At 41.6% G+C, this 23,591-nt stretch overlaps 1 protein-coding gene across 8 annotated transcripts in view; it reads right to left on the reverse strand.

Annotated features, from left to right (window-relative positions):
• Positions 1-4,921: 4,921 nt before the first annotated feature.
• The window catches only part of LOC143031468 (uncharacterized), a 20,288-nt gene continuing 1,618 nt past the window's right edge, over positions 4,922-23,591 (reverse strand). For all 8 annotated transcript variants that reach the window (XM_076195326.1, XM_076195328.1, XM_076195333.1 and 5 more), the window contains exon 2: positions 4,922-7,239. In XM_076195326.1, coding sequence (XP_076051441.1) covers positions 5,732-7,150 — 1,419 coding nt within the window. In that variant the 5' untranslated portion in view covers positions 7,151-7,239 and the 3' untranslated portion in view covers positions 4,922-5,731. The remainder of the gene's footprint in view (positions 7,240-23,591) is intronic.

Genomic DNA, 23,591 nt, shown 5'->3' on the forward strand with positions numbered 1-23,591 from the left:
CCAAAAAAATATTCTTACCTTTCATCAATAACTTCTTAACAAATCTGCCTTGCCACAAAAATTTGACTGCTGCATCCTCTACCTTTCCTTAACCCAGACTGCTCCTCACTAATCGTTCTCTCTGTTCCTCTCAGTTAACACCCGTATGCCTTTCCAACTACATGCAACAAACCGATCCATCTAAAATTATATTTTTATTTTTCTTCTTTTGCCTACTAAATTGTAACTACTGTTGTCTGGCACACAATCTGACTAGTCAATCCACTATAACCATTCTTCCCTTTGCCAGATACTCTGCATGACACCCATCCAACCCTGGTACCTAACCATCTTTCATAATTTTCAATGCTCATTGTACCTCTGTCAATTTCTTTTCCCATCACATTTCCTTAGCTCCTTCCTCTACCACAATCAATCCCTCTCTCTTCTCCTCCATGTTCTTCAACTCTGAAATACTCTACTCATCTCCCCATTACTGCCTTCATGTCCATTAATAACATCTGTCCATTTACCTTTTGCCCTCTACCTGACTCGCTCCCAACTTTGCTTCCTTCCAAAAATCTTCTCATTCTTTGCAAAGATCTGTCAAATGCCATTTTACATCTGCAAGCTCTTCAAGTCATACTAATATGCTTCTACTCAAGGCTAATAGACATAGTGCAAGAAAGAAATGGATGGGCTGATTGTGCATTCCTAGACTTGCAAAAAGCCTTTGACAAAGTACCACACAGAAAATTACTAAAAAAAAATGGAACACATAGGAGGAATACAAGGGAACTTACTAAAAATGGATGGAGGACTTCCTGACAGGTAGAAAGATGAGAGTAGTGCTCAGAGAAAAATATTCAGATTGGAAAGAGGTGATCAGTGGAGTACCGCAAGGATCTGTACTGGCACCAATAATGTTTGCTATCTATATGAATGACATGGATGAGGACGTGAATTGTTACATGAGCTTCTTTGCTGACGATGCCAAACTGTTAAGGAAAGTAGAAACTGATAAGGACTGTGAAGCACAGCAGGAAGACTTGAATAAGGTATGGAACTGGAGTCAGAAATGGGAAGTGGACTTTAATACTAAGAAGTGTAGCATAATGGAGTTTGGAAAAAGCAAAAACAGAATATCAGGAAAATATACAATTGGAGCCAAGGAAGTAAAGAAAGTAGGATCTGAAAAAGATTTGGGGGTAATTACCACAAACGACTTGTCCTATGATAAACAGATTAACAAAATTGTCGGGGAGACTTACAACTTGCTAAGAGCAATAAAAGTGGCATTTGCATACTTGGAGGAAGACATGATAAAAAAAATATTGGTTACATTGATAAGGCCTAGACTAGAGTATGCGGCAACATTGTGGTCCCCCAGTACCAAAATGAATATAAAGAAAATAGAAAGAATCCAGAAAGCAGCAACAAAAATGGCACCTGCACTTGCAAACCTATTATATGAGGAAAGATTGGCTACACTGGAGTTACCGATGCTGGAGCAAAGAAGAGAGAGAGGTGACCTACTGACCATCTACAGAATCATGAAAGGCACAGAGATACTTGATAGAGAGGACTTACTAAACTGGGGCAAGAGAAACACAAGAGGACATTGAAAGAAAATAAAAAACACAGCTATAGAAGAGAACTGAAGAAAAACAGCTTTCCACATAGAGTATTGGACACTTGGAACAAACTGGATAATGAAATAGTATGCGCAAAAAGCATTCACGAGTTTAAAAGCAAACTAGACCCTGCGAGATACAAAGGCGGGACACCACAAGCATAGCTCCCCTTCCTGCAAAATACAACTAGGTAAATAATAAAGCACAATAACTTTGTAGCCAGAATGATTGGCACCAGTGAATATGACACAAATTGTCAAGTAGCAAAACTCGATCAGCCAACTTCTTTTCTTTGACACAGTTACAGATCATACAAGGAAGGCCTAGGTATGGTGCAATTGCCTACACTAGAAGAAAGAGAAAGAAGTGACATGACTAGTCTTTAGAACTGTGAAAAACACAGAAAATAAAGACATTGAATAAAACTTAAAAATATTAAGATATCCAGTTATTCTTCACACATGGATAATTTCTTTTTGAATATTCAGAAGAAATGGTCCTAGCAGAAAATACAAAATTATTTCCAAGTACGATAACTGGAGAGAGATGACACCCCATGAACATAGCTCCACTTTTTTATATTACATTTAGGTAAATGCTGCCTCACAGTCCCAAGCAATGCTCTCCTGACCTCGCATTAATCTCTCTCGGATGAAATATTAGACTGTTGTATTAGTATACCTACCTTATTGTAGCACACAAGAAAGGCACAACACTCATGGAGTTCCATCTCCCACTCTTCAGTTTATAATACCTAGCCTCACATTCAATTGTGGGTTTGTTTCTCTGTTGTTGGCTACTAGGATGAGCAAGGGGGAAAATTGCTAGTTGTGGTCTCTTCCTTGGTGAATATTTTAAGGGAAATTTGTCAATTATTGATTGATTTAAGAGGTTAGATAAATCTATGGATGGAGATGACAGGTGGTAATGGACATGGAACTGCCTAGGGTAGGTCTTATGGTCTCTTGCAGACTCCTTCAATCTTATGTTTGATTAGGTGTTCTTGGGTCAGGTCTGCAGACCAAATATCAACCCAGAGGCGGTTCTTTTTGAAGATTGGTTGTAGGAGATAATTTTCCTTGGTGTTCATCTCACAGAACCATGACTTGAGAGTGACCAATCACATCCATTAACATGGAAGACAAAAGTAATGAGAAAGGTTATAAAGAAGTGTTTGTGTGACAAAGGTCTGCCTCTTCCAACCTACATTTTCCTTCAAAGATCTGTATCAGTTTTAAGCGGGGTACTTTGTAAAAAATATTGCAATGTTGCCATAACTTCTTCTTTTCCATTAATATTTATGAAATCTTAGATTTCATAAATATCAATGGAAGAGAAGAAGTTATGGCAACATTGCAATATTTTTTACAAAGTACCCCGCTTAAAACTGATACAGATCTTTGCAGGAAAATGTAGGTTGGATGAGGCAGAACAAATGACCTTTGTCACATAAACACTTCTTTATAACCTTTCTCATTACTTTTCTCTTCCATGTCATTTCTTGACAGGAACTGCAACAACCCTAGAGCAAATGACATAGTACTGGCTCACAGGAGGTTAGGGTACATAAACACACATCAACTAAGGTTTGGAGTCATTTATTATCATTCCAATATGGCAATGGTCAAATCACCCGGAGGTGGTGGCATCTGCAAGGCAGGAACAACTGACTCGTGTGAACGTTCTCCATGGTTGAGGTGTACGGCAGGACAGGCATCCACGTCCGGAACTGCGGTCCCTCCGACTAAGAGAGTACAATGAACTTTTTAAGTTAGTCACCTGCAATGCACAGATGTCCACTACTCTCGGCTTGGAGCACCCCCCCCCCCAGTCAGGGAAGAAGGCCACACCCAGATCCCCCTCTCCCCCCCCCCTTTTTTTTGTTTATTTGTTATCAGGCACAGTTCCGACCCTCCTGCCCTTTTCTCCATCTACCCCACCCTAGTTCCAGAAAGGCGTAGTAGTGGACTTACCCAAGATGTACAGAGAGGGTGGTCAAAATGACAACAATGCCCTCTAAACACAAAAATAATTCCCAATTCATATCTACTATGGGGGGGTCCAACTGATCCACCACAGCGACAAGGAATCTGCGGAAGGCCCTTCGATGTAATAAGACTGGTCTCCAAGTGTCCCTTCTGCAGACCTGGCCCTATCAGAAAGCCGTTTCCTTCATCTAGCAGATGAACACATTGCCGTCCCTGTCAGCTACCAATTCTTCTCGACTTCTTCGTCATCTTCTATCTGGCACCTGAGTCGGATACCGCAAAGGGCACCCAGCGGGGTTCTCCTGCCCACTGGGTCTCACCTGACTCACTGCCCACGCACACGTCCTTCAGCAGACGGGATGTTGTGGATGTGCGGAAGGAGCGGCGAGAGGCAATCCTCTTCTCATAGTTATACATGGAATAATGTAGTTAAGCATCCTTATGTACAAAATCATTGCAAATCCGTATGCTATATCATAGAATTATTGTGCATAGTTCGTGTTAACAAACCAAATCAGGACTTCCCGTTTACCTCGTGGTTGCCCGGACAAACCGAGTCGCTGCACCGAGTCCGATAGTCCGTGCAAATCACTCGCCACTGCACCCTTCCCACGTCTCCCCCCCCCCACCATCACTGTTAATTACTAAATTACCGTTATTCTCCACGTTAACTGATCGACAGGACGATGCTCTTTTATTGTTAAACTTAGCTTCCTTTCTCCCGTCTCCTTCCAGTCTGAGTTTAGTCTTGTAATTACTGCTTGTATCTGCTTCCTAAGTTGCTAATCATAACTATAAGCATATGTACCTAGAAAGCTCTTCCTCATAATGTACGAGAGCATCTAATGTCTTCCAGAGAGAGAGAGAGAGAGAGAGAGAGAGAGAGAGAGAGAGAGAGAGAGAGAGAGAGAGAGAGAGAGAGAGAGAGAGAGAGAGAGAGGAGAAAGAGGAGAGAGAGGAGAAAGAGGAGAGAGAGGAGAGAGGAAAAAGAGGAGAGTGGAGAGAGAGAGAGAGAGAGAGAGAGAGAGAGAGAGAGAGAGAGAGAGAGAGAGAGAGAGAGAGAGAGAGAGGAGAAAGAGGAGAAAGAGGAGAAAGAGGAGAGAGAGGAGAGAGAGGAGAGAGAGAGAGAGGAGAAAGAGGAGAGTGGAGAAAGAGGAGAGTGGAGAAAGAGGAGAAAGAGGAGAAAGAGGAGAGAGAGAGAGAGAGAGAGAGAGAGAGAGAGAGGAGAAAGAGGAGAGTGGAGAAAGAGGAGAGTGGAGAAAGAGGAGAGTGGAGAAAGAGGAGATTGGAGAGAGAAGAGGAGATTGGAGAGAGAAGAGGAGATTGGAGAGAGAGGAGAGCAGGGAGGAGAGAGAGGGAGAGAGAGAGAGAGAGAGAGAGAGAGAGAGGTGGGGGAGGAGGGAGCAAGTGGGAGAGTAAATTAAGAGAAATTGAACAGAGAAAAGAGAGAGAGTAGGTAGTACGATTCCAGTTTTTTGATAACTGCAAGAGTGGGCATGTGATGTAGTTTTCTTAATGCTAATGTATACTGAATTCATATCAAAGATATGCGCAGTATAAATACTACGCGGGTTAGCTAATCATCCACTGAAGCGTCAGACTCGTGTACTGCCCACCCCCCCTGCAACTCTGTCGTCATTCTTGCGACGCTTTGTCCCCCTTGCCTTTACACCGGCATGTCTCGTGGAATGTTTATGAGAATTCTTGCGCACGTAAAACCGCAGCAGGAAGAGCACATTGGAGCTGACGATCCTTTGACGTTGTTCGTTCGCGTTCACATGCCGTAGCACAAACAACGAGCAAGTCTTCTGCAAGCATCACATGCCCCAACAGTACAAGACCGATGCCAAAGTTATCACGTGTTAGCCATTTCACGACGTTTTTGTCACACTCCTGCCGTGGTGCCGTGCGTTCTTCGCGACACCACTTCATCAGGAACCATGGAAAAGGTATTTAAGGTTTCGTGACACTGCCGCGCCACCTTTTCCAGAATGTGTGAAACGGCACATCTCGCACGTGGCGTGAGGAACTCCTTGTCCAAGTGGGCAGCTGCGATTCTAGTCCGTCCGACCTTCAGAGGAAGCTGGACTGTACGTGTTCATGTTGGCAAGACTCGTGGTATGCGTAATCTCATATGCTGCTACAGGCTGTCTGCTGCGGAAAGCCAGGCACGCACAGGTTGCAATTGGACTCCTCCATCATCGAACAGCCGTGGGACTCTTCCAATAACGAACATTTGGATTTTTCTGCTAATGTACACTTGGACTCTGCCATCATGGCATACTTGGACTCGTCCATCATGGCACGACCTGAGTCTTCCATCACCGAACACGATTCTTCCTTCACCTGAGGGTCTGCGGCTTCCTGCATCACCGACTCGACGTCGTCGTCATCTATTGCATGAGTTCTGTAATGGAGATAGAGACTTTCACTGACGGAAAATGCAGCATCGCAAAGCGTACACTTGAAAGGTGTGCCGTCGGGCACGTTATTTCGGAGCAGGTCCTTGTCCAGCTGGTTTTCCGAGAAAGCAGAGACGCAAAGCGTGTACCTCTGAGGTTTATCTCCTGAATGGATTCTGATATGCCTCTTGAGACTGTCCGGACGGGAGAAGGCGGCATCGCAGAACGTGCATTTGTGTGGCCGTTCGCCGGTGTGTTTTCGGATGTGGGTTTTGAGGTGACTCTGGACAGAGAACTCGGCCTCACAAAAGCTGCACTTGTGAGGTTTTTCTCCCGTGTGTGTCCTGATGTGACGCTTGAGGCTGTCGATGCGGGAGAAAGCAGACTCGCAAAAATGACACTTGTGCGGTTTCTCGCCCGTGTGTCTCCGGATGTGACTCTTGAGGTGACTGTGGACCGCAAACTTTGCGTCGCAGAACGAACAGTGGTGCGGCTTCTCTCCCGTGTGTGTCCGCACGTGTCTTTTGAGGCTGTCGATCCGGGAGAATATCGTATCACAAAAATGGCATTTGTGAATCTTCTCTTCGACCTGCTTGTTGACGTAACTGTTGTGGTTCGAGAACTTGCTCGCGCAGTACGTGCACTGAACCGAAACGTTCCCTACGTGGTATCTCAGGTGCTGCCGGAGGAGCTCCGCGTTTGTTGGGGGCGTCTCGCAGAACATAGGCTTGGCCATGGGGTTGTTACATGCGGGATTGGGCGGTGGAGGGTTTTCGCACGTCGGTTTGGGAGGAGGGCTGTCGCACAGAAGGGCTTTGGCCGTGGGCGTCTCCTCGCACGACATGGCTTTCGTCATGGGAGGGTTGCACAGCATGGACTCGACCGGCGAATTCTCGCAGTACATGGGCTTGGCTGCCGACGGGTCATACATTTCGGGTTTTATTGAAGGCGCCTCGCAGAAGAAGGGTTTAGCAAAGGGGGCGTCGCAGAAAAATGACGCTGCCGACTGTGCCCTGAGGCGTGCCAGGAGATATTGCCTGTGAAGGCTCTCCCGGTCAAAAATGGAGTCGTAGGATGGGTAAGTAAAGGGTTGCGGTTCTTCTACTACCTCATCGTCGTCATCCTTGATTTCGATTACCTCCATCATTGTCTCTGCGTCTCGACTCTTCCTCGCAAGCACTTCACGAACTGGGTGATGGTGGTGCTGGCAGACCCCCCTTGCGCATCTCCATCAAACTGCAATAAAACAGAATTTATCAGATGCTTGTAACACCTCCACATACACTGCATGGAAAAGAAAAGAAAAAAGTATTACCAATACAATAAGATCACGTACTTCAAATTATGTCCTGCTAACCCCGCCCCCCCCCCTTAGCACCGCTACCATGGCAACAGGTACGTCACCACAATACCATCAAGCCAATCAAAGCACACACCGACCGGTATAACAAGAGCCCCATACCGACATTTGTTGACTTAATCAACAACAAGAAATAACAATGTTAAACAACACGGCTATTCCTTAGCTTACTGTTTTTTTTTTTTTAATGCTTGTAACATCTTTTCACTATTACATTTTATAATTTCATAATTCTGTAGGTTGTATATTTTCAGCAGTAATGCTGCTACACCCAATAAACCATATATTATTATCATTAATGTTGTGATCTAAATAACGATAACTCTTGCCTCAAACAGGGCCCTGACCAGGGGAGGGGTAGGGGGGGGGGGAAGGGGGTGCAATGCCCCAGGGCAGCACAATTTTTTTTTTTTGGGGGGGGCAGCACTTTTGGTGAAAAGGTAAAACAAATTCCCCCTAATGTACTTTTAATGCATGATTTATTTATCATGAGTTGTGTATATGAATGATGTGTGTAATAAACATTGTTTTGTGGATGAATGTTACATGTGAATCATGCTAGTGACCATCAGATGTGGAAGAAGGTGGTGGTGGTAGTGGTGGTGGGGGGGAGGGCGGCACTTACCCATGTCAGGGCCCTGGCCCCAAATATCACTATGCGGGAAACCTGCGGACCCACAGCTACTGACTCGACAGTCCTTGTACAATAAGTATTCGTTTCATAGTACATATGTGTTCCTGAAAACCTTACCGCAAATTGAAATTACCGTATACCAAACCCATTATAACATGTAATAATAGGATATGGCAGACGTAACTTCTCCCTGCTCTTTCCTCTTCAAAATATCTAGCGGATACTGTATCTGTGAATTTTTCTTACTGTAAATAGAATCGAGGGTAGTAATTACCAAATACTTTAACTGTGAATTTACCGGATAAAGAATTACTGTATAAGGAGGACTCATTGTACCTGCCTAAAGGCATCTACGGGAAGAAACCTTGAACTATTTTCTGTTTTGTACTAATGTGGAGGGGGGTCGCTGATTTAATGAAGCAGCCTTGCCGTGGATATGCTGTGTCTTGTGACACTACTTCTGACCCAGGGCAGTGGGCGAGATGCAGGGATGACCCATCATCCAAGAGGTGCCAAAATAAGAGGGAGGGAAGAGGGTGGAGGGGAGTGGAATGTGATAATGTTGGAATGGGTGGGAGTGGATTTTATGCCTTTGTTTTTTGACTATCTTCCTTGTAGGGGGGGAAAAAGCCTTTGGTATATGTATGTATGTGTACTAATGTAGGACAGTTTCTGTCTTACTGGGTTGCAGTAGTAATAGTATGAGGGAGGCAGCCACCAGTTGTCAGTTTCCCTTATATGAAAATGTGGAGGAAATATGTTTGAAACTGACACACACACACACACACACACACATACACAACGACTTATTAATGGGACAGAAGAGAAACAAAAGGACACAAGAAGAAGCTAAAGAAGGACAGTTACAGAAGAGATTTGAAAAAGAATAGCTTCCCACACAGACTGATTGAAGTCTGGAACAAACTAAACGGGGAAACAGCGAGTGCCAAAACTATACAAGATTTTAAGAATAAACTGGATGCGGAGATACAAAAACGGGTCACTATGAGCATAGGTCTAGTCCTGTAAAATACAACTAAGCAAATACAGAGAGAGAGAGAGAGAGATATTTAGCACAGTCTGAGACAGTGTCGGCCCCTCAGGGAGTGTTGATATATTTTGGAGACTGACAGCAGGGAGAGAGGATCTTGTCTGAGATGATAACCTCCTTCTCACGAGGCTCTTTCAGCCTCTGGTCTGGATTAAAATGTCAATACCTTTGAGTACCTGTATAATGACTCTTACTACAACCATAACAAATGCAAGACTTCTGATATTTAATGAAAAAATAATTCTTTCAATGAAAACAGCACAGAGGGACTACAGAGGACTGTGGCAATTTGATAAACATAAATACTTCAGGAATATGACGGAGATGGTGCGTGTGAAGCAGAAAAATCCTGACCAACTGACAAGCATTAATAGGCACAAGTGTTATAAAAAATATACTCATTAATATTTACCAGTTGTTCAGTTACCTTCAGCATAATGCATGAACATCACCTCTGGCACAGTTTCTCTGATGTTGATCCTAATACAAAAGGTTTCACAGTAAAGCCAAACAAGAAAATTAAACACACTCGGAACAGGTATCGGCACAGGACTTGGAGAGCAAAAACAGTCGTCACACACACACAAAAAAAAAAAAAAAAAAAAATCTACACTCACATACCAAAACCCTCTATACAGCAATGCACATGACTGATTGGCACACACATCTCCATGCAATGACTCTCAAACCTATGCATCACTGATCACACAAGCACAGTGCACAGGATACAACAAGAAATTGCTCCCAGCAGCAACAGACTAATCAAACATCTACAACATCCTACTATATGACTTAGTGTAGAATAACAATCTAATGAGGACCACAATGGAAATAAGCGTACATGCTTTTTTGTGTTATCCTCGGGAAGTTTCAATTGTTATTTCGAACTATGTGTTCTTGCCATTATCTGCACTTCATGTATATTGATTCTTTCCCAAATAAAGTCTGTCTGTCTATCTATCTAAAAACAGGCATACACTGCTGCTTTAGGATCTTTGTTCGTGGGTCACTCTTTTATCTTTGAGGAAGGAGGAAGAGAAAGACACCAGTCTAGGGCCAAATTTATTCCCGACCGGTTTCACTTATACGAGGGCAGTTCCAAAAGTAATGCCTCCTATTTGATCATTATGCACCAAGGAATCTGTAGGAATTATTTATGGCAGTGTTATAATAACCGAACCTTAGCGCACATAAACTGAATTTTCTTATCTCTCTGTTGCGAATATTGACGGTGTGACGGTCTAATTAGGTAACCCCTGTCATGGATGTGCGTCAGAGGCAGAGATGTGTCATTGAATTCCTCAACGCAGTAGAAGGGGAACCATTCGACATTCATGGACACTTGGTGAACGTTTACGGAGCTGAGGCACTTAACATTAGCATGGTTAGGAGATGGGTTTGTCGATTCCGGAGTGGCGACAGAGATGTGAGTGACAAATTACGTACCGGACAGCCATGCACAGGCCCTTGCTAATCGCTGGCAAAAGTGGGGGATGGGGGAATGGTGTAGTTTATGTGGGGAAATGAATTCTGGAGCAAAAACATTCGCTTGTTTTAATGGTGCCATTCCCATCTTCATAGCTCTTCAACTTTTTGAGTTATGAGTGAAAAAATAAGAGGCATTACTTTTGGAACTGCCCTCGTAGCTTCTTCAGAGGGATGATGATCCTGGATAACATACATACATATACCAAAGGCTTTTTCCCCCTTACACGGGGGGTAGCCAAAAAGAAAAAGGCATAGAAATCACTCCCACCCATTTCATTTCCCATATATTCCACTCCCCTTCACCCTCCTCCCTCCCTCCTATCTTGGCACCTCCTGGATGACGGGTCATCCCTGCATCCTGTCCACTGCCCTGGGTCAGAAGCAGTGTCCTGGATAACGCTGACGGTATACATAGTAGCCCGACCCCACTGTCAGCATCATCATTCCTCTGAAGAAGCTATAAGTGAAACCAGTCAGGAATAAACTTGGCCCTAGACCTTTATCTTTGCTATATACATTAGACCCACCATATGTCACACAATGACTAAGTATTTATTTGCACTATTTATATAATTACCAAACAAATAAAGAAAAAGAAAGCCGCCAACATGTAAAGGTGCCATAGTAGCATTGAGCCCGTGGTCACGGAGGTGGTGAAGCCGAGAGTTATGGAACAATAGAAGCTTATTTTCATTTACTTTATATTATTTGTTTGTTATTGTCTGCTTGTTTATTATTTGCTTGATTTTCATTTATCATTATTTATCTGTCAATTTACTATTATTTACTATTTACCTGTTTGTTTATCATTTAACTATACCTATGCATTTATTTATCATATTTATTATTATTTATATTATTAAATTTTTTATTCTACTTTATTTTCTTTTCTTTATCATTATATTTGTTTCTGCATCTGACCTAGTTATGGACCAAAAGGTCTCCTGTCGGCATGCTCCTCCTTTGTAATACTTTTACAATAAGCCCTCATTATACTGTACATATGCGTTCCTGAAAACCTTACCGCAAATTGAAATTACCATATACCGAACCCATTATAACATGTAATAATAGGATATGGCAGACGTACCTACACCCTGCTCTTTCATCTTCAAAATATCTAGCATATACCGTATCTGAATTTTTCTTACCGTAAATAGAATCGAGGGTAGTGATTATCAAGTACCGTAACTGTGAATTTACCAGATAAAAAATTACCGTATAAGGAGGACTCACTGTATAATCCTTTGTTAAAAGTGACTCATCTGCTGGAACGTCACTAGTCAGTAAAATATTGACTGCGTAAAAGATGCGGTCACAACCCCATGCGTAATTCAATCGCGTTTCTTCCACCATTTCACGTACGGACAATTGATAACCATTCCACCCATCCTCCTCCTACTTTTGATTGATGACAGCGAAATGATCCCACACTAATACATCGCAGACAACAACCACCGGATTGCCCCAAGAGACATTCAATGAGAAGATATTACGTTGCCGTCTGGGTAAGGCTAGAGTAGGGTAATGTAAGACAAGGTGTTCTGAGTCTTCTGCATGGTGATTGTATCCGAGGCAATGCTTTTGTCACCATGCCAGTGTGGGTCTTGCTTGTACATAACATAAGAACATAAGAATGAAGGAGACTGCAAGAGACCACAAGGCCTACACTAGGCAGCTCTGTATCCATCACCACCTGTCATCCCCCCCATCCATAAAGTTGTCTAATCGTTTCTTGAAACAACTGATAGTTTCAGCGCTTACTATATGGTTACTAAGTCTGTTCCATTCGTCGACCACCCTATTAGTAAATCATTTCTTGCCTATTTCCTTCTTAAATCTAAATTTGTTCAGTTTAAAACCATTACTGCAAGTCCTGCCCTATTGTTTTAATATGATGACCTTGTTTGCATCACCCTTGTTATAACCTTTGATCCACTTGAACACCTCTATTAGATCACCCCCGCACTCTGTGTCTTTCCGGAGAGTGTAAGTTAAGGTGCCTAAGCCTCTCTTCATAAGGCAAATTTCTGAGTCCATGTATCATTTTGGTCATTCTTCTCTGTACTGATTCTAGTGAATTGATGTTCATTCTGTAGGACGGAGACCAAAACTACCGCATAATCAGGGATGGATCTAACTATCGCTAGAGTTTAATACATTGTAATTACCTCCGCACTTTTAAACTGAGCCAGTTTCAGAGCTAGGCAGTGGCATGGACACACCCACACCAGTGTGAGCCTTGCTTGTAGTGGGAAGGATTTTTCTTTTTTTTCTTTTTTGGTTGGTTGGTTGGGCTGATGTGTACGGGAGTCAGGGGTAGTACGGAATGCTGGTTTTGTGATCTAGGAATATTATGTGGTTCACCACGGTCTTGGATCACATGTTGGACTCGTGATTGACAGCTATTTCCCTCCCAGAAGAGATCTCAAAGATTATATAAGACCGATCTATGGGTAAGGCTGTGACCTTACATGTGCACACACCCCAAACTCCCTGCCCATGAGAGTTGGAGTAATGAATTGCAGCGCAGCAATACTGAAATTATTTCAGTCCTGGGTGGGATTTGAACCCACACTGCTGTAGTGGTGGCCAGGAACTCTACCACTGTGCCAGCAAGTGTTCTTAGACAGATGCATGGTTCAGGTAAATGGTTTTTGTTGATGTTTGAATAGTTTGTTGCTGGTGGTTGTGTTACATGCGTGATTGAAGGCTCTTACACAGAACCATATAGCTGTCATTATCATTCTTTGGGGAGGACTTTAACTTCCAAACATAGATACTACAAGATGCTTTAAGTTATTATCATTATTATTCTTACAGCTGTTTTGAGTAGTTTTTTTTTTTTTTTTTAATGTAGTCAGGTATAGTTCTTCATGGCTGTTTATATACCACGATTAGTGTCTCTGGTAAAAACTTGTGCTTGTTACTGATATTATTATTTTTTTTTAATTTAAGCACTGGTCTTTACAAACTTGATAATTTTGTCATCAATCAAATTGTAGGACGTCACAAAGCTCCGCCTTGGCCATCTTGTGTGACCTTTCGTCACCTGTGTCAACTATCACCCATTTTATTTACTTTTTCTTGTCTTTATTATTCTTATTATTTCTATTTTTGTTCCTTTGTAAGACAATTCTTAGGAATTTTTGTTGAGTGACCTCTCCTGTTCTCTACACTATTGTATTTAATCTGTACTTTGTTGTGTAACTATGTACTTTGAAAATGTCTTAAATAAACGAAAAGGTTTAGTATTCCAATCTTTGATTTCCTTGTGGTTTCAGCAAAATATTCATGTGCTTTATGTGTTTACTGTTGATCTTGGTATGTTTATTCTTCTTGATCTTCACTGTCAGGTCTTAAACCCTAGAATATAATGACACCTATGTATGTGTCACGAGGTGCGAGTGAATGTACGAGGATGCTGCCATCAGTGTCCTGATTATGTTTGACTCATAATGAAGTGGTTAGTATGTATGGTGAAAGACATGCACATACCATAAGTGGGGTCTGGGATTTTAGAACTCTTGCATGATGGAAAACCTTCAGTTTCACTACTGGATGTTTCTTTGATTCATAACCAACACTGATGAGTTCTGAGGAAGCAGACATTCTATTTTGACTCGGCCATCATTTTAGTGCGGGTTTACACAGTCACAACTCTGGCCATGGCAACACCACAGTCTCGCAACTGTGCAGTTGTCATGAGTGGTTTTCATGATGGTTTACATGACAATGCTGTGATTGCGAAACCTAACGGCAACATTGTGGCCAAAGTCATAACTAAGCATAATACTGATCCCAATAGAATACTTAAACATTGGATCCAAACCCCCCCGGCCCAGAGAACAGCAAATGAAATTGAAACTTAGGGTCCAGTCACACCAAGGTTACAACCTATTTCCGACCACCAGTGACCAGGCTGATTTGTGCTGTTCCTCTGTTTATAAAAAGAATTCAAGATAATGATGCAATTGGAATGAATCTCCTCCCCTGTCATGAAGTAGATGAATATGAAATAGCCACCTGGCGCTAACCATGAGAGAAACAAACAAGAGTGCCACCATCAAAGGTGGTCGGAAACAGGTCGTAACCTTGATGCGACTGGTGCTTTAAAGACACCACACTGCTGTGTGTCAGACCCCTCGGAATCCTCCCTTCCCCGAGAGGACAGAACCCACATGGCCAGGCTGCAATTTGGACACCATCTAGCCTTTCTAAGTTACCAGAAGATGATGGATGACCACAAAATGATACATGGACTCAGAAATTTGCCTTACAAAGAGAGGCTTAGGCACCTTAACTTACACTCTCTGGAAAGACGCAGAGTGCGGGGTGATCTAATACAGGTGATCAAGTGGACCAAAGGCTTTAACAAGGGCGATGCAAACAAGGTCATCATATTAAAACAACAGGGCAGGACTCGCAGTAATGGATTTAAGCTGGACAAATTTAGATTTATGAAGGAAATAGGCAAGACTTGGTTTACTAATAGGGTGGTCGACAAATGGAATAAACTTAGTAACCATGTAGTAAGTGCTGAAACTATCAATTGTTTTAAGAAACTATTAGACAACTTTATGGATGGGGATGACAGGTGGTGATGGATATGGAGCTGCCTAGTGTAAGCCTTATGGTCTCTTGCAGTCTCCTTCATTCTTATCACAGATAACTGTCCAGGATGTGACACTTCACCCCATACTGTACAACACAGTATGGAAGAGAGCGCTGTACACAATCACGCATGCCAACAACACAATATAAACTCTACACGGGATTTGTAGGAAAACTCCACTCCAGCCATGCCGTTACTAAGGGAGACTGGATTGCTTGGCCAGTCTGGGTAATGACAAAAATAACAGCAAAAGAAAATGAGAGGCACACAAGTTCTATGAAAGACCCCTTAGTCTCTTACGCTTGTCGCAATACTCAAACATCTACAACCTGTCACAAATCTTATGCAATATACTCATATAATAACACACAGATCACAGGAAAAAACACAAACAAACATTTTTTTTTTTTTTTTTGCATCCGACCTAGATATGGATCAAAAGGTCTCCTGTCGGCATGCTTTGCCTTTGTAATCCTTTGTAATCTCACTCCACTAAACACCCCAACATCAGCCCTACCGAGAAAACCCTCCCACAAGAACAGTACAGGGGGTCACCGCAATTCGACAGGGATGGGGCGGTCTATCATCGGTCGAACCTGGGTTTTGTCGAATCATGATGCAGTTTTTCCCATAGGAATACATTGTAATTAGGGGGGATAGGGACCGACCTCTAGCCCAGACCCCCCAAAAATATCACTATGACCTCTAAAAAACACTTAGACTAAATCAGTAATATTAAAGGCTTCATTTATATCTAATTTTGTTTATTAAACACATTAAGCTGCTGTATAGTACATTTTTGGTGGTGGATGTTGAGGCCTGCAAGTTCTCCCACAGTGACAAGGCACGCTTCTGCACGAGCCCCATGCTGATCGGCATCTTGCATTGTGCCCTGTCCTCTATCCACTTGATCAACATGTCCCCCATCATGTCGAGACGGGAGTCCCTTGAGCCACAGAGAACAAGGGAAGTCGTGGAAGATGTTGATGCAGCGGCCTGGAGGTACTTGTCCCTGTTCTTTCAAATCATTGATACTGTTGATCTCGGGACACCCATTTCCGCTGCAACGGCAGAATGAGCCATACCTGCCTCACACTTTCTTATAAGCTCAAGCTTATCTTTGAAAGGCAGGAAAGTGTGTTTCTTAGGGGTGGGGCCAGAGGTGGATTTGCGCGGCATGGTGGAGGTGGAACAGCGGAGCGTGGCTTGCCTCGACGATGGCTGGGGCGAGAGTGAGACAGAGTGGCGGCAAATTCGACCGGGTGCGTGGCGCGTGGGATTTGAATGTCGAATTGTCGAGTCTGGCTGTCGAACCTTGAGGGTTGGGTATAAATTAGCTACTGTTGAATTTGCGATAATTCGAATTGCGAACGGTCGAATTGCGGTGACCCCCTGCACATCAGCATTCAGACCACAATCCAGCTTATGAGAGCAACAGAGAATAGACCTAGACATACGTACATACACCAAAGTCTTTTATCCCCCTTACAAGGGAGGTAGCCAATAGAAAAAGGCAGGGAAACCACTCCCACCCATTCCATTCCCTATATACTCTACTCCCCTCCATCCTCTTATCTTGGCACCTCGTGGATGACGGGTCATCCCTGCATCCTGTCTACCGCCCTGGATCAGAGGCAGTGTCGCAAGACACAGCACATCCACAGCAAGGCCGCTTCATTAAATCAGTAACCCGAACTCTCTGTCCCCTCATGCAGAAAATGAGAAGATGGGGAGAAATCCCTTTGGGCTGTGTCAATTTATTTCTCATACATACTCCCTCGCCCCCCATCCATCACAGCATCATCCATACACAACCCTTCTCCATTCACCCGTCCTTCCTCAACAGACATTCCTCTCTTTCGTAACGTCCCTTTTACACCATCCATCCTTCTCATCCTAGGACGCCTCCTCATCTTCACTAGACATAGATCCAAAGAATCCTAGTTGCAATCACCGTACAACAGAGCCTTTACATGCCTGAGTGCTGCTCCAGGGCAAAGTTCTCAGTGACAAATCCCCCCCCCCTTTCCCCCACCAGAATTTCCCATCTCCGTCATCCCTTACTGCCTATTATTAGAGCTATCGGCTTGTGACATAATTAAACAGTTTTTTAGAAATGTTATTCAATCTCCCTATTGCTGAAAGGATAAGGGAAAAATATGTCACATATTGTTGATTCTCGTGCAAAATTCATATATTATGGTAAAATATTCAGGGCGCCTCTGACCTTTTTTTAATTATTATAATCATTTTGTCAGCCTTGAGGGCGACATGTCCAGACTAGAACTGCCACCCCCCTCAATGTGTCGCCCCAGGGCATATGCACCCCCCCCCCCCATGTGAGGGCCCTGGCATACAAAGTCGCTGAACATCTCGACTGTCTTCAAGCAACTCGTGGGCCAATCTGGAGGCCAGGTGACATGGAGCAAAGGATTACAAAGGCGGAGCATGCTGACAGGAGACCTTTTGGTCCATATCTTGGTCAGATGAAAAAAAAAAAAAAATCATAATAATTAATTACTCAGAACGTTGGAATTTTGTTGTATTTCCAAGACTGGTCGAAGATGTATCTGTCGGCATTTTTACTGCTAATGGTTCTCAACGGTAGATGGAACCATAGAGTAAACATTCTATAAGTCATATCTCTAGTAACCTAATTTGTAGCCAAAATAAACCATTTTAAACCATTTACATCAAATGTACAAATTTAACACCCATTAGCCTGAACTGTGTCGACTAATGGACAGAGCTGTCACGGGGGGGGGGTTTGCATATGGCCCGGGGCAGCAATTCTAGTCTGGACATGCTGCCCACAATGCCGATAAAATAATTATAATAAAAAAGATCAAAGGAGCCCTGTATATATTACCAAAAGGTACGAATTTTGTGTTAGAATCAACAGAATATGAAATATTTTCTCCTTGTCTTTTCTGCAATAGGGACATCAAATAGCATTTTATAAATATGTTTAATCATTTCGCAAGCCAATAGTTGTAATAGTTGTCCTGGGGTGGCTTAGGCATGCATGGGTGTTAACTGTATACTAACTCAGCATCACAGTCAGAATTCAAATACGACACGGTGGTTTCGGCTTTGCTGACTTTTGAGTAATTACGATTTATGGGGGTTTTAGAGTATCATATTTTGTTTGGACCTTCTGCCCAATTCTTTTTTTTTTTTTTTTTTATAAAGCAAGAATATAATTATGAACCAATACTGTAATATGGGTATTGCTGTGATACTGTATGTAACTACTGCCTTGTGTTTAACTGACTGGAAACACAAAGAACCCTCAACAGCTTCCAACAGATCTTAAGCCCTTCCATAGATCTCTCCATGAAGAAACTTTGGAACGTCGTCTATGTTGTATTCATGTGCGACGTGTTCTATGCCACCTATTGTAAGAGGAAGGACATATCATCATCATCATCTGTTGGATCTCCTGGTGGAAAACGTGGGAGGAACTACCAAATAACTTAAAAGAGCGAGTTCTTGCGACCAATCTGAGATGACGTGTTCAGAAGAGGAATGACAAGGGGGGCGGTTCTCTTACACGATGACCTTATTAGTCCCTATATACGCCAATCACATTGCGAATGATGCCTAACTACCACAAGCTCCATTAACCACTTTGGTACGATGACGCCTATGTAGGCGTCACGAGGTGTATTTACCTAGTTGTATCTTACGGGAAAAGGGGAGCTATGCTCGTGGTGTCCCGTCTTCATATCTCATTTTATCTAGACTGTTTTTAAATTCATGTATTGTTTTTGCACACACCACTTTCTCATCTAACTTGTTCCAACCAAATGTCTATTTCTCTGTGGGGAAAGCTGTTTTTTTTCAGATCTCTTCTATAACTGTCTTTTTATTTTCTTTCCGTGTACTCTTGTATTTCTACTATCCCATTATATTAAATCCTCTCTATCAATAGTTTCTAAGTTGTATTTACCTGTGAGTGCAGAGGGGGGGGGGGTGCTGGGGGTGCCCGAACACCTGCCCCTTTGCCCTGTGCCCAAGTGCCCTTCATCACAAAAATATGTAAAAATGAATGAAAAATTATTTCTCACAGCTTTTTCCATTTTCTTACCATTCATAAATTACAATTTGGAAAATGGTGTTGCACCCTACAGGATAGTTGCCAAATACGAATGATACAAATTAAGAGTGAAGTGCCCAATTTCCTGCCCAAAGCACCTCCTGCCCCCCTTGCAAGGTCTGTGTACATTACTGTGTAATTGGGTACACGAGAATGCCGGAGTCAGCGTCTTGATTATATATTTTCCGTAGTTGTACACGAGTTGCCACCAAATTCTGTATACTGGTTTGATCATGTCTTTTCATTACCCAGAGTAAGAGAGAACTAGTAAATACAGCAGCAACTTTATATTCTATAATGCAAGTAGTGTGATGGATTGTACATATGGCAGCCAATGCTGCGCGTGAGAATTTGACTCATACTGAAGTGGTTAAGGATGTTGATGCCAAAATCTCACATTATCACAAATTACAGATACATTTCCCCTGAGCATGTGGTCCATGGCAAATACAGTGTGGTCACATGCATTGCATTTTCCTTTATGTACAAAATACTAAATTACAAAGGATTACAAAGGTGGAGCATGCCAACAGGAGACATTTTGGTCCGTGACTAGGCTGAATGAAAAATATATAATAATGATAAAAGAAAAAGAAGAAAAATATATATATATATATATATATATATATATAATATAAATAATAATAAAATAAATAAATTTTATAAATCTTAATATAGTTTACCATTCAGCCATACGTGGCACTGCATTACTTAATGCTTAATTTGATTATTTACAATGCAACTGCGAAACTTAATTTTCCAGTTTTACGAGGTTCTTAGCTTATTTTACATACGTTCATTCCTAAGCAAATTCGACCACTTTGCATAAATGAACACACGTACAGTAAGTCCTCGTTATATGGCACCTATGCGTTCCTGACAACCTTATTGCAAATTGAAATTACTGTATACTGAACCCATTATAGCATGTAATAATAGGATATGGCAGACATACCTTCTCCCTGCTCTTTCCTCTTCAAAACATGAGCAGATACCGTATCTGTGAATCTTTCTTACCATAAATAGAATCGAGGGTAGTAATTACCAAATACCGTAACTGTGAATTTACTGGATAAAGAATTACCGTATAAGGAGGACTCACTGTACTTGGATTGCTTATTTACAACGAAACTGCGAAATTAATTTTCCAGTTTTACGAGGTTCTTAGCTTATTTTACACACGTTCATTCCTAAGCAAATTCGACCACTTTGCATAAGTGAACACGCGTAGTCGTGTTATTAGCATTCATTCCTAAGCACAGGATCAAAAGGAGATACGAGTGTTATTGGTGTGTCAGTGGTGTTGCATCGATTTGTCACACAGCCAATGTTTGATGGTGAGAATGGGGTTCTATTACAGTATCATGCAAAAACATTTTTATTTTTTTTTTAAATTGAATGATCTATCTTTTCTATGGGACGGTTACATTATGTTCGATTACATTACATTTGGTTAGGAGCTATTGGACACCGTAAATTTCATGTTATATACCCACCCATGTTTGCATGATGCTGGAGTACCCAGAATGGTTAATTTGGCATTGCTCCAAAACCAAGAGAGTCAGAAATTTGGCAGAATGCCCACGTAGTACATTACAAATCGATATCATACATATACACCTATACCAAAGGCTTTTTCCCCCATTACAAGGGAGGTATAGAAAAAAAAGAAAACACTCCTACTCATTCCATCCCCATCACAGTCCACTCCCCTCCACCCTCTTATCTTGGCACCTCCTGGATGACGGGTCATCCCTGCATCTCGCCCACTGACCTGGATCAAGAGGCAGTATCGCAAGACAGTACATCCACAGCAAGGCTGCTTCATTAAATCGGCGACCCCACCCTCTCCATCCCCTCATTTTCAACTCAACAAATTTATATACAGGTAGTCGTCAACTTACGACTGAGTTCGGTTCCGACAGACAGGTCGTAACTCGATCTGGACGCAAGTCGGTCTATATATACAGTATATATTACCCTTTATATAATATATATATATTGTATATTTAGCATACTGAAATAATCTTAGCATCTTTGAACTATGTTGTATAGTATTTTTAACCTTTTTATAATTTCATCTGATTTTCTTTGGGAAACGTAGCCTAGGCCTAGGCATATTGAATAAAATCCTATCATCTTTGACCTATGATATTTAATACTGTATTTGTTAACCTTTGTATTATTTTACCATCAGACTTTCTTTACGAAACGTATGCATACTGAATAAAATCTTATTATCTTTGAGCTACGTTGTTTAATATTCATTAACTTTTTATTATTTTCGTTAGGAAACGTAGCCTAGTCCTACGCATACTGAATAAAGTCCTGTCATCTTTGACCTACAAATCCTTTTTTGTTGGTTACATTAAAATCATTGTAAAGCAAAATTAGGAAAAAAATATTTCTAAACACATTCTTTTCGTTTACGTACTGTACCGAAAATATTGTTATCAACAACAGACTAGGCATAAACAAAGTTTACTGTTACATTTTATTAATCGCAAAACATAAAAATACAAAATGCTGTGCCGAACATTTTGTCATCGACAACAGACTAGGCATAAAAAAATACTGTTACATTTTATTAATTGCAAAACATAAAATACAAAATGTAAGGCAAAATTAGGATTTTTTTTATTTCAACAAAACACATTCTTTTCGTTTAAGTACTGTACCGAACATATTTTGTTATCGACAACAAACTAGCCTAGGCATAAAAAGTTTGTTATATTCTATTAATTGCAAAACATACAAAAATACAAAATGCAATGCAAAATTAGGAAACATTTTACTTCAAACAAACAAAATGAAAGAATATTTAGCTGGCTGGGATGCTGACGCTGCCGGCAGCCTGCGAAAACTATCGTACTCGCGTCTCGCAGCGTGCGGAGTAATGTACTGCACTGCCAGGCATAACATTGCAATTCTATTACTCTATTAAATGTTAGATATTATTGCACCATCTCGTGGTCATAAAGTTGATCAGTCGTAAGTCGCATAGGTCGTAAGTTGACGAATACCCGTACTAAAATATTAGCAAACACACGTGATCTATACCATTTCCTCCAGAGGGGTCAACCCAGCTTTGAATACTGTTTGGAACCGACAGTACTGGAGAAAACACGTGTGGAACAAGATCGGGTCACACCAAGAACTGTCACCCACCCCAGGACGCCCACATGAAGAATCATCACCCCATGAGATCCCACCTGGAGAATTGTTACCCCTGTACGCCAAATATCAACAGCAGAATAAAGATTAGGCTGGGTTAGGTTGAACGAGGATTATGCTTATTGTCATCAACTTGTACAACCTAAGAATCATAAATCCTAGGATGGCCCACATGAAGAATTGTCACCCAGTCTGGGGTAATGATTCTTCATGTGATCCAAAAGATCTCGGAGTTATTATTGCCGGTGACCTCAAGCTGTCAAGACAGGCAGCTAAGGCTGTAGAAAAGGCAAATTCAACACTGGGACAAAAAAATAAATAAATAAATAAATAAAAAATAAATAAATAAATAAAATAAGAATAAATAATTTAAAGTATAAAAAAAAAAAAAAAAAAGACTGACACATCTTGATGTGGATATGCCGGTCCCTATGTATGTCAATGATAAGTGATAAGGCCGTGTCTTGAATACTGTGTTCAAGCATGGTCTCCATATGAGAGAGGTAACGTAAAGAAACTGGAACAGGTACAGGGAAGGGCCACCAAACTCGTCTCGGAAATACAATTCCGTCCATATGAAGAAGGATTATTCAGACTGGGACTCGCCACACTTGAAGACCAAAGGATCCGAGGGGCGTGATCAAAACATTCAAAATCCCAAAATGTTTGGATAAGGTTGGCTGCCAGTGACTACCACTTGGGAACAAAAGGTCGTGCCCTCGTGTTAACGAAACCTCGCCACAGGACGGTAAAGAAAAATAAGTTCCACAGTTCAAGGGTATAGTGAATAAGTGGAACAGTCTCTCCCTGAGTATGTAATCTATAGCAAAAGTGTTACTACATCAATAATTATATTCCATCATCCACAGAAGTGTCACCAACACATTTAAAAATTTATATAACTAGTTTTCATCAAATTCCAGAATCACGCAAACATGAACTTACGTGAAATTGATATTATCTAATAGCTCCTAATATATCGTAACCCAACCTGACCATTCAATGGAAAGAAATCTTTGAAATGCAAAAAACAAATGTGAAAAATGTTTGCCTGATACTGGAATAATATCTAGTTTTGTTTTCTAAGTATCACATTACTAACTGCCCCAGACACAATCTGATGTTTGTGCAAAAAATCATCCTCAAGGTTAAAAGAACTTATATATA

Source organism: Oratosquilla oratoria, chromosome 12 (assembly GCF_046742065.1).
Source record: "Oratosquilla oratoria isolate Oo_2021 chromosome 12, ASM4674206v1, whole genome shotgun sequence".
NCBI classification, from domain to species: domain Eukaryota; kingdom Metazoa; phylum Arthropoda; class Malacostraca; order Stomatopoda; family Squillidae; genus Oratosquilla; species Oratosquilla oratoria.